Below are 16,519 nucleotides of genomic sequence, written 5' to 3' on the forward strand. Positions count from 1 at the left end.
ATATACAACTACCACAAGGTTTCTACAATTTTTTGCCTCCCCCCCCTATTATTGTAGAAAATTCAAGGCCTCATTTTCCTGTCATTGGACATAGAGGCATAACCAGCCATTAGGTGACAGCAGAAGAGAGATCTCTGTGAGTTTGAGGCCATCCTGGTTGAGTAGAGAGTACCAGGACAGCCAGAGCTACATAGTGAGATCTTGTTTTGAAATGTGCCTCCCCAAAAGAGGGAAGTTGTGGGAGTGACATCTTATTTAAATTAATAAGATGTATATTTGTATCTTACAAATAAGGTTGAGTCTAGAGCCTCTAGGGAGCTTGTCATGCTTCCTAGAGGTAAACAAGTTGGCAAGTTTATAAATAGATAGATAGATAGATAGATAGATAGATAGATAGATAGATCTTCTGGTCTTTGCTGTTCACCAGTAAACAAATACCAAATACTCATGTATATAAGGCTAACATTCTGTGCTAGTAGCTTATCTTTCATTTATCTCAATTTTTCTCCTAAACTCCATATATACTCCTTTGGTTATTCATCTAACCTTTGCTATTACTCATTGAGCACGTTTACTTCTGTGTATCTTTCAATCTGCATTAATTGGTCATTAAAACTCTTCCTGTGCAATTTTGAACAAGGCTCCAGATCTTCCAAAATAGAAAAACTTTAAAGAGAATAAATTAGATTTACCATCTTTGTCCAAGGGTGCTTTAAGGTTTCTTCTTAGAGTGACTTCATAGTGAGTCTCTCAGGAAATACATCACTGCTGTGCTACTGAGAATTGACTTTGCTTTGGTCTGGTCCCTGGAGACCTTATTGCCTCGAAGAGCTAGCTGGTAACCAATAACAGCTTGCAGCAGGACCAGCGACAACTAGAGTTTAGAATACTTGAGCTTGTGCCTCTGTATGCCATCCTGATACATACCTGGGCACATGCTGTTGAGACAATCTTGTTTGACATTCTCAAGAGTCTAGTCAGAGGAAGGAATATTTTAGTAGAAAAGTTTGTTTTTTTCCCCATGGTTCTAAAAGTCTGATGGCAGATTCTTCATTTTAAGTGTGCTTATTATTTTCTTCAGATTTGATTTGACTTATAAAAGAAAGAAAAGAAAAGAAAAGGAAAAGAACATGACCGAAACATAAGGTACCAAGGTAGTCTGCTGAATTTAGCAGAGACAAAGGATCACATTAAAAAAAAAATCACTGTTTTGTGATCTGGCAATGGGACAGAAATTATCTCAGCCACAACAACTAACCTCAGTAAGTACAAAGCGTTGAAATTTAGACGTGGATGTTTTAATCCAATTCCCCATGACTTTATGCCATGTGAATACCATTTATTATACTTTTGTGATTTGGATGGGACTGTTCCTGTATATTTCTTTTGTTTAATTGTTTTAGATAAAAAATTGATTTTTTTTAAGTTAAAGCATAGACTCTTTGAAGACTAAAATTACACAATGTAGTTTCACTTTGTGCTGTTTTCAGATGTCTTACTCATACAAAAGGTATAAAACTCTAATTTATTACAAACTAAAATAGCAGTCCACAAGCCCAAAGTATGCCTCAGAACTCTTAATGTCCTAAGCAAAATAGTGAGTTAGAGAACAAAAAATTCAGCCATGATTCTATGTTGATTATAGTAGTTATGCAAATGTAATTATAATTCTCTGTACAGAAAAGCACATTTGAGCAGAAAACACTGGAATGATCTTATTCAGAAGCTACTCTGATGAATACTTTTACTGTCAGGAAGAATTTGGTATATTTTAATAATTGTCAGGCAACCATTATGATTGTATTACTGTACTGTGTAATTTTCTTGAATTGGATATGTCTCTCGCTTTGTATGAATTTAATTACCAAAGTAATGACAAACCTTAGTAAATATCCTAATTGTACACAATAGCAATTTTCTTCAGAGAAGCATAGAATTCTGGACAGGGTTTCTCTGCATTTCTAAAGGAAGAAGAGTGTACAGGGATTGTATAGGAAAGTGCAAAGGACAGCTTTTGTTGGCTAGGAGAGTCATTAAATTCAAGATGGGGTGACTCTCTCCAGCAAAGATATTTCAGACAAAATATTTTGTGTGTGTGTGTGTGTGTGTGTGTGTTTTGAGGCTCAGCACTACAGTGTCTCTAGCCCTCAGGAAACAATTTGGAGAGTTTCATCTTTAATGTTCACTCAGTAGTATCCTAGACACTTTTCTCAATCTTGTATCTTTAGTAAAGCTTTCTGTACTCAATAGCCACACGAATAACAAGAGTTATTCTTAGGAACTACCTCTAGTCAAGGTACAAGCCATTTCTGGCTGTTGTCTGTCACGCCATTCATATAGGTCTTAAACTTGTAATAACTGTGTGAGAGCCCCAGCTAAACACTCACTTCATAAAAAATTTGGGGAAAAATAATAGTTGGAAAAAATAGCTGTAGGTTATCCACTGAGACCTTTGTAGGCTTTCTGACTCACTGTGATTTGGTTACTTGCAAAGATTTTTTATGTCATTAATAGTTTATAAAGAACAGAATCAGCTCTCTTGAAAATCTCACAATTAAAGCTGGCAACACCAACAGCAAACAAACACACTCACTCCCTAATGATGTTATGGCTCTTATTATATGGAGTAATCTTGTTACTTTAGGACCAGAATGAGGCTGCTCCAGGCTGAAGCAGAATTCTGTTTAACATTTCTTGCATAAGCAGAACTCTGATACTTTGCTCTTTGTATTGAATTATGACAGGCACTTCAGATTCCATAGGGCAGGACAATGCCAGGTAACTCAGTTGACTATGTGCATGTTTTATGTGGTGTTCAATGTCTCATTCTGGACTTTTGTAGGGAGGAAACAAGCAAAGGAAGCAGGTCATTTGATTTTTCCTTGAAAGGGTTTCCAGGTCAGCGTGTTCCACCCTTTCCTGACTCACATGCTTCCTGCATGCCTTCAAATTTGTTAATCATGACTCTTTCCACATCTGAGAAACAAACTCAGGTCATTGAATTCTTACATTTTTCTCTATTGCCTAAGTTATGTTCTTTCCATCATACTTATGATGGAGCCAAGGACTCTTGGTCAATGTATGTGTCATCCTAATTCAACTTATCTAGAAAACTTGTGCTAATGGTGGCACACACCTTTAACCCATTCACTGTTAAGGCAGAGACAGGAGAATTTCTGTGAGGTTAAGGCCAGCCTTGTCTGCACATGTGTTTGAGGCCACCCAGAGTGACATATTGGGACACTATCTCAAAGAAAAAAAAAGAGGAAAGAGAAACTAGTCATTGTGCTTGATTGATGTTGTTTAAAACAGTGAATCTCTTTTTTGAAGTGTGTCAATAGACTTGGTGAAATATAATCCATGAAGTCAATTTCTGGATTTGTGAAACTATTCCATAAGCTGTTGGTAATATTTCTATAGTTATACATGGAATAAATTCATTGGATTTTTGGTAAGCTCTTGGAGCTATCATCTAAACTTTACCACCAAGGTAGATTGGGATTGATAAGATGGATAAATGGGTTAATGTACTTCTTTAATGCCTCATGACATGAGTTCAGTCTCCAAGGAACACAAGATAGATGGAAAAAACCAACTTGTAAATGTTGTCCTCTAATGTTCATATGTATGTTGTAGCACACATGCAGTAGGTAAAATAAATGCAATAAAAAATTTAAGCTAGACTTGCTTGACAGGAAAAACATGAATCTATTTGAATATTTCTGCTGTTAATGCAAATATCTGGAGCAGGATACTTTCTGAAGACATTCATTTACTTTGTGGTTCTGAAGTTGAAGGGTGCTGGCATTGATTCTGTAGTAGTGAGGAACTCCTTGTTTGAGTCATGTGACACTTAAAAACACCTATATAAAAAAATTAGTCACCAGGCAAGGCAGGAGAGCAGGGACCAGTGTTTGCCACTATTGCTCATTGTAATAACCCACTCTTCCATGTGTGTACAGGAATTTACACACATGAAAATTAAATTAATTTCTTCCAAAAGTTGCACCCTTTATCTTACAGAAGATTCTACCCCTGGCAGCCATCACCAGCTTTACCACAGTAAATACCACATGTCTATCACAAGAACTGTCGAAAGAAAAGGCCATATCCAGACCATAACATTAAATTTTCTTATTGTGTCATAGACAGCCAGAGTAACAGCTTCCAAAAAGAAAAGCTTCTGGGATAAACCAAAGCAGTCCAAGAATAGATAACCCTGTACATATTCATTACAGTGTCCTTCATGAAGGCTGTCCTTGTTTGAGTTTAGCATTTTAGATATAGAACAAAATATGCATGTGTTTTCTGTGTTTTTTCACATCCATTCATTGCATGTTTAGAGAAAATTTCACCTTTTACCCCTTGATAATACAAAAACTTCAAAATGTAAGGGACTTTCAAGGTCAGTGATCTTGCTGGTTATCTAACACAGAAATTCTCATCAGGGGAGGTGAGATGGTTCAATAGGCAAAGATCAGCTGCCAAGCCTGAAACTAAGTTTGATCCTTGTGATCTACCCATAAGAGGGTTGAGCAAAGCAACAGAAACAAATTGTCATCTTACACACACACACACACACACACACAAATGCACACCAGCATGCAAAGTATACATTTTTCAAATTCAAAAGAGAGAAAAGAACAAAGAATAAAGAAAGGAAGGAAAAAATTAATTTTCTTTGATGTTTGTCATTGGTGTTTTGTTGCCCTCTGTATTTTACTAAATTTATTGGAGCAGCTTAATCCATTTTAAACTGTCCTAATTATAAACAAGTTTTAGCCCTTCTTACATGTTTAACAAACTTTTATTGCATATCTATTACCCTCATTGTATATGTTCTAAACAAAGGATAAAGTGAGTTTTATCCTTGTAGAGAGCTTTTAAATAATATATTTTACTATATGAATAATGGCTAAGTAAATTAGTATTATTTTTATCAACACAAAAAGTATGCTGAATGATCAAAACATCTAAAATTACATACTCAAAGTATTATTTATTTTAAATGATTTTTTTGTTTTGTTTTTGAAGAAATGGTCATATCAACAGGTGACATGTCGAACTTAAATCATCTCAGAAAGAGCAGAGGCTCCACTCAGTGACTCACAGAACCACTGGCATGTGGTGGACACTAAGGAGGAACATGTAGAAGTGTTTAAGGACAGTAGGCAAAGGATGGAGAGCCTGTTGAGGGGGTTGAGCTTGTTCTTCAAGCTTTAGCTATTTTTAAGTCCTGGGGTGAAATTTGAGTTATAGTTTGGAAGAATGACTTCATCAGCTGGATGCAGAATAGTCTAAGATGGGAGAGAAAGGAAGTACAGCAACAGCAGAATAATTACAGCAGAGCAGGAGGGAGGTAGTGGAAGTAAGAAGGAAGGTAAAGTTAGAGAATGTGATGTATAGTCTTAGTTTGGTTACTGTTGGTAGAATAGAAGGAAAAGGACACAGTAAGGAGCCATCACAAATAAGTGGGGGTAAGCTGAGGAGGCCTTGAGGATTGATTCATCTTGTGTAAGAACAATCCTAGTAACTGGTGATGCCTGAGATAAAGTGTAATTGCCCTGTCTTCATATGAGTATTTATTATGTAATTTCAACAACTCAGATACTAGTAATAATATATCCAAGAAGTTCTCTACAGTAAAACATGGATTCCAAAAACACTGATGGATCCAAGAAATACTAACTCTAGATGGACAGAGTTATTAAAGGATGGAAAGATAGCAGACAATTATCCTAGCCAGGGACTTTTTACTAAGCATAGAGACATCAAAAATCAGTGTCAGATGTCTTGCTCAGTCACTCTCCATCTTACTTGGTGGTGGGGCACCAGTGGTCTCTCACTGAACTGAAGCTACTCAATTCAGCTAGAGTGGCTGGCCGATGAGCTACAGGAATTGTTCCTAGCTAAATTGTTATAGGGTCATGTCTCTGAATCCAGCTTTTTAAAATCATCTTATTCATTTACATTCCAAATGTTATCTCCCTTTCCAGTTTTCCCTTCACAAACTGCACATCCGTCCCTCCTCTCGTTTGATGCTATGAGGGTGCTCCTCCTCCCACTCACCTACTCCCACCTCACTGCTCTAGCATACCCCCTACACTGGGGCCTCAAACTTCCACAGGACCAAGGGCCTCCCCTACCATTGATGTCAGACAAAGCCATCCTCTGCTACATTTGTAGTTGGAACTATGGATCCCCTCCAAGTACACTGTTTGGTGGTTTAGTCTCTGGGAGGTCTGGGTTGTCTGGTTAGTTGATATTGTTCTTTCTATGGGTTTGCAATTCCCTTAAGCTTCTACTAGCTCTTCCACTGGGGTCCCCAGGCTCAGTCCAATGGCTGGCTGTGAGTATCTGCATCTGTATTAGTCAGGTGCTAGCCGAACCTCTCAGAAGACAGCCATACCAGACTCCTGTCAGCAAGTGCTTCTTGGCATCATCAGCAGTGTTGGGGTTTGGCATCTCCAGATGGGATGAATCCCTAGGTGGGGTGATCTTTAGATGGTCTTTCCTTCAGTCTCTGTTCCATTTTTTGTCCCTGTCTTTCCTTCAGATAGGGACAATTCTGAGTTAAAAATTTTGAGATGGGTGGGTGGACCCATCACTCTATTGTACACTCAGCTTTTTTGTATGGGTACAGGATATTCAAACTCAGTTTCTCATGCTTGTATAACAGGTACTTCACCTACTGAGCCACTTTACCAGGACCCTCAAACTGTTCTTTAAGGACCACAGAGTATCATACTAAACAAACTAGAATACAAGAAAATAAATAACTTTATGCAAGTCTTTAGGGCATCTTAAATGGGGTGGACTTAAATTCTCTAATCAATTGGAAATTCTTGATTTGCTTTGTTTGCTTCTTAGCAGTAATACAAAGTGATTTTTTTCTCTAGGTTGAAATACTTGGGCATGGTGGTGAATGAATTCCTGTTAGATAGATAGCTAGATAGATAGATAGATAGATAGATATAGATACAGAGAGATGGATAGAGAGAAGAAAGAAAGAGTGAAATTCAGGGAGAAAAATATTGGAATATAATGGATGATACTTGAGGTAATGTGACATTTGAAGGCTGTGGACCCCAGTAAGGAGACGCTTACAACTGTGCTGACAGGCAGGGATATTATTGGCTTGTAAAAAAGCAGTGAGTTGGCAGAAAGAAAAATGATTGAATCACATCACAGAGGTAAAGTGCTTGCTGTCCTCTCATTTATTAAGAAGCCTGTCGTCAGTTTCTGAAAGTACATCTCTTTGATGATCTCTGCTTCCACAGTGTGATTTGTCCCTGTTCTGCATAGTGCTCAGTTCCTGTATATCCCCTTAAGACTCCTATAGTCTTTTAGTAGAGGACAGCTGAATTTGGGGGATCATTTAACCTGGCTTTAGTATCTCTTTAATTTATTTCCAGCATGCTTTGGGTTAGTGACCATCTGTAGGGCAGTAGATTGTCCCAATCTGCTCTAAACGATGGTGTCTTCATGATTTCCCATTCAAACAATCATCCCATTAAGCCTTAATATGTGAAACATGGAAAAGTTTTAAGGGCTTAGTGATAAGGTGAGCAATAGCCTTTAGCCTCCCTCAATTCTGTGATTTGTCTTAAGCTATATGCATATAATAGGGACTGAATTAATATGTATAATCTGTCACAGTGTATGAGAGTGAAAGATGATAGAAAATCAGGATTTAACTTCCTTTGACTAGACTATAATTAATTGTGCCAAATTGAATACCTTTGAAACACCACAAATAGTGTGTGATACCTTCACCTTTAGAGTATTGATTTGACAGGCAAAGGAGGGAAGAAAAGGAGAGCAAAGAAAAGACTGAATAATTCTATGGATGTCCAGGGATGGAAACCTAAATGAACAAAGTGAGATTTAATATTAGAAGCCTACTTATTTAGCCATGAAGTCTGGAGGGACAGAAATCCTAATACTAGTCTTCAGGAAGCCACAGCAGTTTCTGTATAGAGAAAGAATCTGTACAGTCTGGTGAATCACACACAGGTGGACACCACATTGTCCAGATAACTAACTCTTGCACATATTGTTTAGTGAATTCATTGAATTGCAAACATTTAAAAAGCTTGAGGAGCATAGTAACTAGTTCATTGTAATTAAGAGTCCTTACCTCTCTGGGGATCTTCAATATACCTATTGAGGCTTACCAGTATCCTACTTGAAGGGTTGATGCTTCTTTTCTTTCTTAAAATAAGCTATGAGATGCTGTGAATGGTCCCTATCCATCCCTTCTACAAAGTTTTATTCTTGTGACTCACTACCAGCTTCAACTACACTCACAAAACTCTATGGGTAAGAAACATACCATTTAAAACCCTGTGGTATGTCCTTATACTTCAAAACGATGCTCAATATTACACTTATGTTTTATATTTATATGTCTCCAAGTATAATTTATTGTCAAGAAATATTTATAAGTAAAAAGGGCTGTCTTTTGTGTTAAGGAGAACTAAATTACTACACATTCCAGATTGTGTCTTGAATACCTTCAAAGATTCACATCCAGAAAAACATGCCCTACTATTTTTTTTTTTTGTGGCTCTCATGAAATACTGACAGTATCTGTTTAATTGTAATACAGAAATATCACTTAGAATTTGACTTAAAAATTTTAAAATATGAATATAAAACATAATAAATAACTTTGAAATTCACAGGAGACTTCAAGAAACTTGCATAGTTAAACAAGACACAAAAGGCCCATTGTTTTTAAGAAGTTTTCCTGAGCCTATTTGTATTGAGTATTCTGCAAACTGTTTTGAGTTTTTGCTTTACAACTTCAAGAGACTTAGCAACAGATTTCATCAACTTTCATATAAAGAGGATATAAGAGGAATTGAGAAGAAATATTATATTGACAAGATTAGACACACTCATTTCCTCTCACTGGTGAAATGTAATAGACATCACAAATTTAAGAGCTAAAACAGTGTTTGAAGTAGCAAAAATTCGTGTTTAGCATTATGAATAGAGATACTTAACAGGAATAAGCAAATGTACAAATTGCCTTTTGTAATTATGTTCCAAAGTTGAAAGCAACTAGCTGTATAATCTTAACAAGCTGTCTCTCTTCCTCAAGCCTCTGATCTCTCATGCATAAATTAAAACAAATTGGACAAGAATTAGAGTTGTGAAATGTGGGGCTGTATGATGATTTTCGCCAATAGCTCATCCATGACTATGTGGATTTGGGGTCTAGACAACAGCTGCTGAAAAGTCCAGTTTCTTGTGTCTCCCGAGGAAGAATTGGAGCAGGCACATATGAGTATATAGTGGTCTAGATAGAAACAAATCACTTCTGAGATTAGAAATGCACTGGAGAGCTAAGACAGGATTCTCTAGACCATATATGTGTATCACAGGTCTTTTCTTCTGCATGCACTGCTTGTTCAGGCTATTTGTCTTTTGCCAACATCATTCTCTAATATGTTAATCCTTTTTATTGAAAGAGAATTTACACAATATATTGTGATCATGGAGTCCCCTCCCCCACCTCCTTTCAGAACCTCCTTACCTCCCCACTCACCTCACTCTATTGCTCACCTCAAATAAACAGACAAATAAAATTTTTTTTTCAATTTTTTTTATTAGATCTTTCATTTACACTTCAGATACCATCCCGTTTCCCCATTCCCCCCCCTTAGAAAACCCCTATCCCATGCCCCCTTTTCCTTCCTGCATTTATACATTTTTTTAAGAAATGTTAATCATAGGCTTTACAAGTTTGGTATTGTTCAATCAGAGGTGTAACCCACTACCCAACCTAGATATATCAACTATCTTTGACTGGTGGAGATACATGAATATCTGCTTCCCTGTCTCCCCCCTCTATCTCTCTTTCATCACCTAGCTTCTCCTCTCCTTCTTCTTCTCCTCTTCTTACTCCTTTTCTTCCTCTCAGTACTCCTCCCACCTTAGCTCCTCCTACACATCACCCTTCCTGTTAAAAGGAAACTTTTCTCTCAAAATACAATTAGAGCATAATTATGCCTATTTGTACCAGTGAGGTACAAGATAGTCCTAATACCCAGTCCATCCTTTTGTTGACTAACCAGCACCTCTGTCATCTATCCTAACTAAAACACTTAGTTCTGAACCTGGCTTTTTCCTTGGCTTTAGGGTGAATGTCAGCTGATGACCATACACTCAGATCTTTTCTCTCAAAGTAAATAGCTATAAGTTTTCAACCCCATCAGAAATCCAGAATGACTGAGTTGACTATAATTGTGGGAAGCACAAAGCATAGCTTCTAAAACTTAGCCAATTTATAGAGACCTCTGAACACCTGGACACTCGCTCTACTTCAAAACGTTGGAGCATCTGTTCTTCTGCCTTCTGGGCCAGGATTATCTGACAGACCTTAGTGCTGCAGAATTATTAAGGGCTGATTACTCTGTCTAGGCAGATATAATCAGTCGACTATTCTGCAAGTGTGTCCTTTTCTGGACAGTAATTTGTCTGTAGAAGGAAAGTGGCAATTCTTGTCTAGTGGCTGTCTCACCACAACTGGAGTAACTCCAAGACTGCTCAGTTTCTTCTTAGAATTTAACATAGGAAGCTGTCTGGAGCAGACAGGTCTCTAATGAAAATGAACATTAATACTGAAATGTTTGTCATGTCAATTCTAAGGATTTCTGATGTTTTGAAAACCAGCTATCCATGTAAGGTAATCTGGACTGTTGCCTGTTAACTCCACTCAGCTATTTCTAAATAAAACATAGAGAACACCCTTATAATAAACTCCAAGTCATGAATTTGCTATAGTCCCTTAACTCACAGGCTGACCATCTCAAATCAGTTAAAAAAGTTAAAGAAGGACTGGGTCTAAGCTTTGTATTCCTAAGTGTGTTATACTGGTACAATGCCTATGAGAGTAACAATATTCATCTCACTCTTATATCACTAAGAAGCTCATGCCAATGAAAACCTTAAAATTTGTAAACAAAGTAAATTGGTGCCATTTAAGAATTTATATCTTCATCTTGATATTAATTATACAGATTTCTACTAATAGGTTATGGCTATGCAATAAACCCTAGGTAATCCTCTCTATTCCGACAAAACCACTACTTTTCCCTAGGGAGACAGCCCAACATTTACCACCTTAGTCCCCATGCCCAGGGAATAGGGGCGCTGACTCATCATTAGCTTCTTCAAGCTGATTATGGGCGTTGAGATATTAGAAGAGGAGTGGGGGGGGGAGAGCAAGTTGACAATCCTCTGATGCTGTGTCTTCGCTGCCTCCAGATGGAATTCACGGACCTCAGAGGTTTGAGCAGGTCTGCCCAGCTTGCTTGTTGAGTAGATACACCAAGGCTGATCATTCTGCAATATACAATTCTCAAAACAAATGTTAGTATCAAGATAGTTTTTTTTTTTTTAAAGAGGGCTGACATTTTATTAAGAATGTTGGTTCTAACCGCTTTTCTATTTTTCCCCTCTTTTATTGGATATAATATTTACATTTCAAATTTTATCCCCTTACCATATTTCCCCCACCACCCAGGAACCCCTTATCCCATCCCCCCTCCTCCTGCCTCTATGAAGGTGTTTACCCACCTACCCCCAGCCTCCCTCCCCACCCTCAGATTCCCCCCCCCCTCAGTGCTCAGCCTTCAGGGTACCAATGATCTTGTCTCCCACCTATGCCCAACAGGGCCATCCTCCCCTACATATACAGCTGGAGTCATGTGTCTCTCCCTATGTGCTCCTGGGCTGGTGGTTTAGACCCTGGGGAGCTCTGGCTGGTTGGTATTCTTGCTCTCCTCACAGGGCCACCAGCCCTTATGGTTCACGGTTCCTTCAATTTACTCTCTAACTCCTCCATTGGGAACTTTGATCAGATTAATGGATAGCTGTGGGTATCTGTCTCTGGGTATGTCCGACTCTGAGAGACCTCTAAGGGGACAGCCTTATCAGGCTGCTGTCAGCTTTCCCATCCTGACATCCCTATCAGCGTCTATTTTTGGTGACTGCCTATGGAATGAATACCCAGACACAATGGTCTCCCTACAACCCCTCCTTCAGATTCTGACCCATACTTTGTCTCCATATTTGCTCCCTTGGTTATTTAGTTACTCCTTCTAAGAAAGACCTAGGCATCCTCACTTGTTCTTTCTTCTTCATGAGCTTCATGTCGTCTGGTAGTTGAATCTTTGTTGTTTCAAACTTTTGGGCTAATCTCCGCTTATCAGTGAGTAAATACCATGTGTGTTCTTTTGTGATTGGGTTACCTCACTCAGGATGAAATTTTCTAGATCCATCCATTTACCTAAGAATTTCTCGAATTCATTATTTTTTAATAGCTGAGTAATATTCCATTGTGTAAATGTACCACATTTTTTGTATCCATTCCTCTGTTGAAGGGCATCTGGGTTCTTTCCAGCTTCTGGCTATTATAAATAGGGCTGCTATGAACATAGTGGAGCATATGTCCTTGTTATTTGTTGAGGCATTTTCTGGGTATATACCCAGAAGTGGTATAGCTGGGTCCTCAGGTAGTGCTATGTCCAATTTTCTGAGGAACCGCCAGACTGACTTCCAAAGTGGTTGTACCAGCTTGCAACCCCACCAACAATGCAGGAGTGTTCCTCTTTCTTCACATCCTCGCCAGCATCTACTATCACCTGAGTTTTTTATCTTAGCCATTCTGACTGGTGTGAGGTGGTATCTCAGGGTTGTTTTGATTTGCATTTCCCTGATGACTAAGGATGTTGAGCATTTCTTGAGGTGCTTCTGGGCCATTCGAGTTTCCTCAGTTGAGAATTCTTTGTTTAGCTCTGTACCCCATTTTTTAATGGGGTTATTTTGTTGTTTGGCGTCTAATTTCTTGAGTTCTTTGTAAATATTAGATATTAGCCCCCTATCAGATGTAGGATTGGTAATGATCTTTTCCCAATCTGTTGGTTGCCCTTTTGTCTTGTTGACAGTGTCCTTTGCCTTACAGAAGCTTTGCAATTTGATGAGGTCCCATTTGTCGATTCTTGATCTTAGAGCATAAGCCATTGGTGTTCTGTTCAGGAACTTTTCCCCTGTGCCTAGGTATTCGAGGGTCTTCCCCAACTTCTCTTCTAATATTTTCAGTGTACCTGGCTTTATGTGAAGGTCCTTTATCCACTTGGAGTTGAGCTTTGTGCAAGGAGATAAGAATGGATTAATTTGCATTCTTCTACATGTTGACCTCCAGTTGAGCCAGCACCACTTGTTGAAAATGCTGTCCTTTTTCCACTGGATGAATTTAGCTCCCTTGTCAAATATCAAGTGACCATAGGACAAATAAAATATTAATTTGATAGCTCCCGTGCCTCCTCTCTGCTCGCTCCACAGTCACAAAGGTCAGTTGCGAGGTAGGACCATTTCTTCTTCTGACTCAGATTTTAATTCAGCAGTCAAAAGACCATGATTATTACACAGGATTTGACTACAAGGAGAAAAGCTGATTTCTTTCTATCCCTCCAAGTTTGTTGTTGTAACTCTAACTGTAATGAGGTTCATATTTAAATTGAAACATGCTGTAGCTACAGATGTTATAAAGAACTTTAGGCCATTTCAGGGTCTGCCTGGATTCCCAATTACTTTCTAAATGATTTTGTAACATTACTATCTTGGAATTTATTCTGCCCTTGAACTTTATTTTTAGTTGTTATTTATCTGCATGCAGCTCTACTCCTCTGATATCTATAAATATAGACTTGTATTAACTCCTTTTTTTCATCTTAAGTCATACAATCTACCATAAGCCAAGTCCAGATATCCACACATTCCTCTTCATTTCTGGTTCTTCAGAAAGGCAGACAAACAAGGATAAAAGTAATGGAAGATCCTCAAAAAGCCAGTAGATACAGGATAGTTTTTTCCTACAATAATTTTGCATTTCTAAACAAGTAGTTTCATCACCCATTCTCACTCTCAAAAGGCTTTCTTCAGTTCTGCCTTGTCATGAAAATTCAGGACTGTAATCTGAATCTGGAAAGTAAATTCCCCTAACTGTCTAATACTCTTGCTACTCAAAGCCCATCTGAGCTCAAACTTAGAGCTCTTGTTCCTCATTATATTTCACTACAGAGTTACACCTCCTTTCGCTGAACCAGGCCACTCCACCCTGTATCCACAATACTCAGTACAATTAGGTATCAGAAAAGTGATCTGAGAACTGAGAAAAGATGCCTTTTTTGCATCTTCCCAAGGGAGATATAAACTTGACTTAGGGGAATAGTGATCGTTTTTGTATTGTGATGTTGCATTCTACAGTGACTATGTCTTAAGGCTTAAGTAACATTTGTTGGTCATCCCCTGATGTCCTGAAACAGAAAATCAGCAAGGCTTAGTCAAGTGGTTAGCTTAGATTGTGAGACATATGTCTTCCTTTCTGGAACTCAGGTTTCTCTTCAAACATCTATAACTGTAAGCAAAAATCTGTTTTTATAGTTTCTAGCATAAGACCTTTTCTATCAACAGTTAGTATCTTAGCCACTCACTTTGTCAAGTCTATTAGAAGCTTCCCACTGCAGTCTACTAAGACTCTCTGCAGAGTTGGACCTAAAACAGGAAGTGACGCTTGGGCTTTCCATACCATCCATAAGTCAGTCAGAGGTCCTACCCAAAATCAGATTGGAGGGTTTTGAAAGATTTGGGTAATAAGAATTGTCAGCTGGCAATCACTCAAAGGCCAAACAACAATAACATGTGTGGTATTAAAAGAAGTATTGAGCGCACACATGGTCACATACAAGCATGCAAAGCAAACATTCATACATAAGGTAGAAATAAGTATTTTGAGAAATAGACTCATATTTAAATAGTGTTTGGAACATATAGGCCAATCTCATTTATAGCTATTATATAATTAATGTCTACATCAATCTGTTTGATAACTTCCACTATTATCTTTCTTATGTCATAGATAATTAAACTGAGGCAGAGTTTAAATGGCTTATTCAAAAGACACAGCTAGCCATCAGTAGAAGAGGAATATGTACAGTTAATAGACATCAGACTCTCTTTGTACATTAACTGTCTCTATAATAATAGCTTGCTCTTTTACAGTATTCCTTAAGTGCTTTCCATATTTTAATTCATTTAAGTCTCTGGTGATTATCAAATTTTAGCATGCATCCAGTTCATTACTTTAATTTTCAGACATACTGAAAGAGCTCATAAAATTTACACTTGAATATGATAGCCTTCTGTGGAAGTAGTAATAACTACTATTTATTGAATAGTTATTTTGTTAAGCAATTTATAAATGTTATTCTATTTACCCTACAATTTCTCTATAAAATAGAGATTGCCATTATGCTCTGTAACAAGTAAAATAAAGAACTTGGAAATACTTGCCACTGTAGCCATGCTTTCTAACATGGAACTCAAATCCAAGTCACTTTGGCTCCAATACATGGTCTTGCAGTGATTGTAAAATAAGCCCAGCTTCACCACACTGCCTAGTAAAATGCACTAACATCCTGAGCTTGCCCTGTTATAAGAGGACATGACTGTGCTTTGACTTTGACCTCATCTGCAGAATTTCACAGCTGAGCAACTGGCAAGGTGACTGAGAAGTAGTGGGAACTGACTTCTGTGACTGACTCCTCTGCACTCCACCCCACAGTACATTCTGGCTACAGAGTGCCCTGCTTACCTGTTCTGTGCTCAGATTTTTGAGTAATATCAAGGCATTTCTTGGTAGGAAGGTCAGGAACTGTGAATACACGTACTGTCATCATGTTTTGCATCATGTTAGCATCAGGGATTGAGAAAAATGTCTCTTGTTCTGTGGAATATCACCTAAAGGTATTGGCTTCTTCTTATCTAATATTCAGAGAGGTTTGATACAGTGCAGCTTCTCACACACCTCATGTAGACTGCCAATCTTACCCTTGTGTTTCCCTCTGAGCACCTTTGGTTGATTACATTAAGAATTCCATGTTGGTAAAGACTAATTTGGTTAAAGGGTTGGGGTAAGTAGCAGATGGGGTGGTGATTGAATTAGTAAAATGGCTATTGCTTCACATTAATCCAAATGCTTTCCTGATGTCAGCCTTCATTGATAAAGTGACCTAAATATTTGAATCATCTCTGTCTTACAGAGATGTTTAATAGAATCGGGGTTCTTGTTTTATTCTTTCATAACTGCATAATAAATCCTATCTGCCGTTGGAAGAGGAAAGCACAATGTAAATTTAAATGAGCTGCCACATTGATTTTTGTGTTTGTCCAGCCTAAGCCTTGACTGGTTTACAGCTAGCATTTTATAACAGACATCTTCTGGGTACATTAGTTATTCTTATGCAACCAGAGCATTTTAGCCACACAGAAAGACACTTGGCCCTGGTGAAAAAAAGATGTAGATTACCAATTAGGTGGCGAGAATCCACATTTATTTATCTTTTAAATTTAAAAAGTCTTCTTCAACCATCTCATTTATCATATTTCATTGTAGAATCCCATTTATTTTAAGATATTAAGAAATAAAGGTGTTATACTGAATAGT

At 37.9% G+C, this 16,519-nt stretch overlaps 1 protein-coding gene across 41 annotated transcripts in view; it reads left to right on the forward strand.

Moving 5' to 3' along the window:
* The window catches only part of Nrxn1 (neurexin 1), a 1,065,384-nt gene that overhangs the window by 967,881 nt on the left and 80,984 nt on the right, over positions 1 to 16,519 (forward strand). For 2 of the 41 annotated variants that reach the window (XM_076942453.1, XM_076942454.1), the window contains exon 1: positions 875 to 1,262. The exons of the other annotated variants lie outside the window; for them this stretch is intronic. In XM_076942453.1, the coding sequence (XP_076798568.1) occupies positions 1,224 to 1,262 (39 nt within the window). In that variant the 5' untranslated portion in view covers positions 875 to 1,223. Of the gene's footprint in view, positions 1 to 874; positions 1,263 to 16,519 lie in introns of those variants that run through there. 41 annotated transcript variants of the gene reach the window in all.

The sequence above is a fragment of the Arvicanthis niloticus genome, chromosome 11 (genome assembly GCF_011762505.2).
Source record: "Arvicanthis niloticus isolate mArvNil1 chromosome 11, mArvNil1.pat.X, whole genome shotgun sequence".
Lineage (NCBI taxonomy): Eukaryota > Metazoa > Chordata > Mammalia > Rodentia > Muridae > Arvicanthis > Arvicanthis niloticus.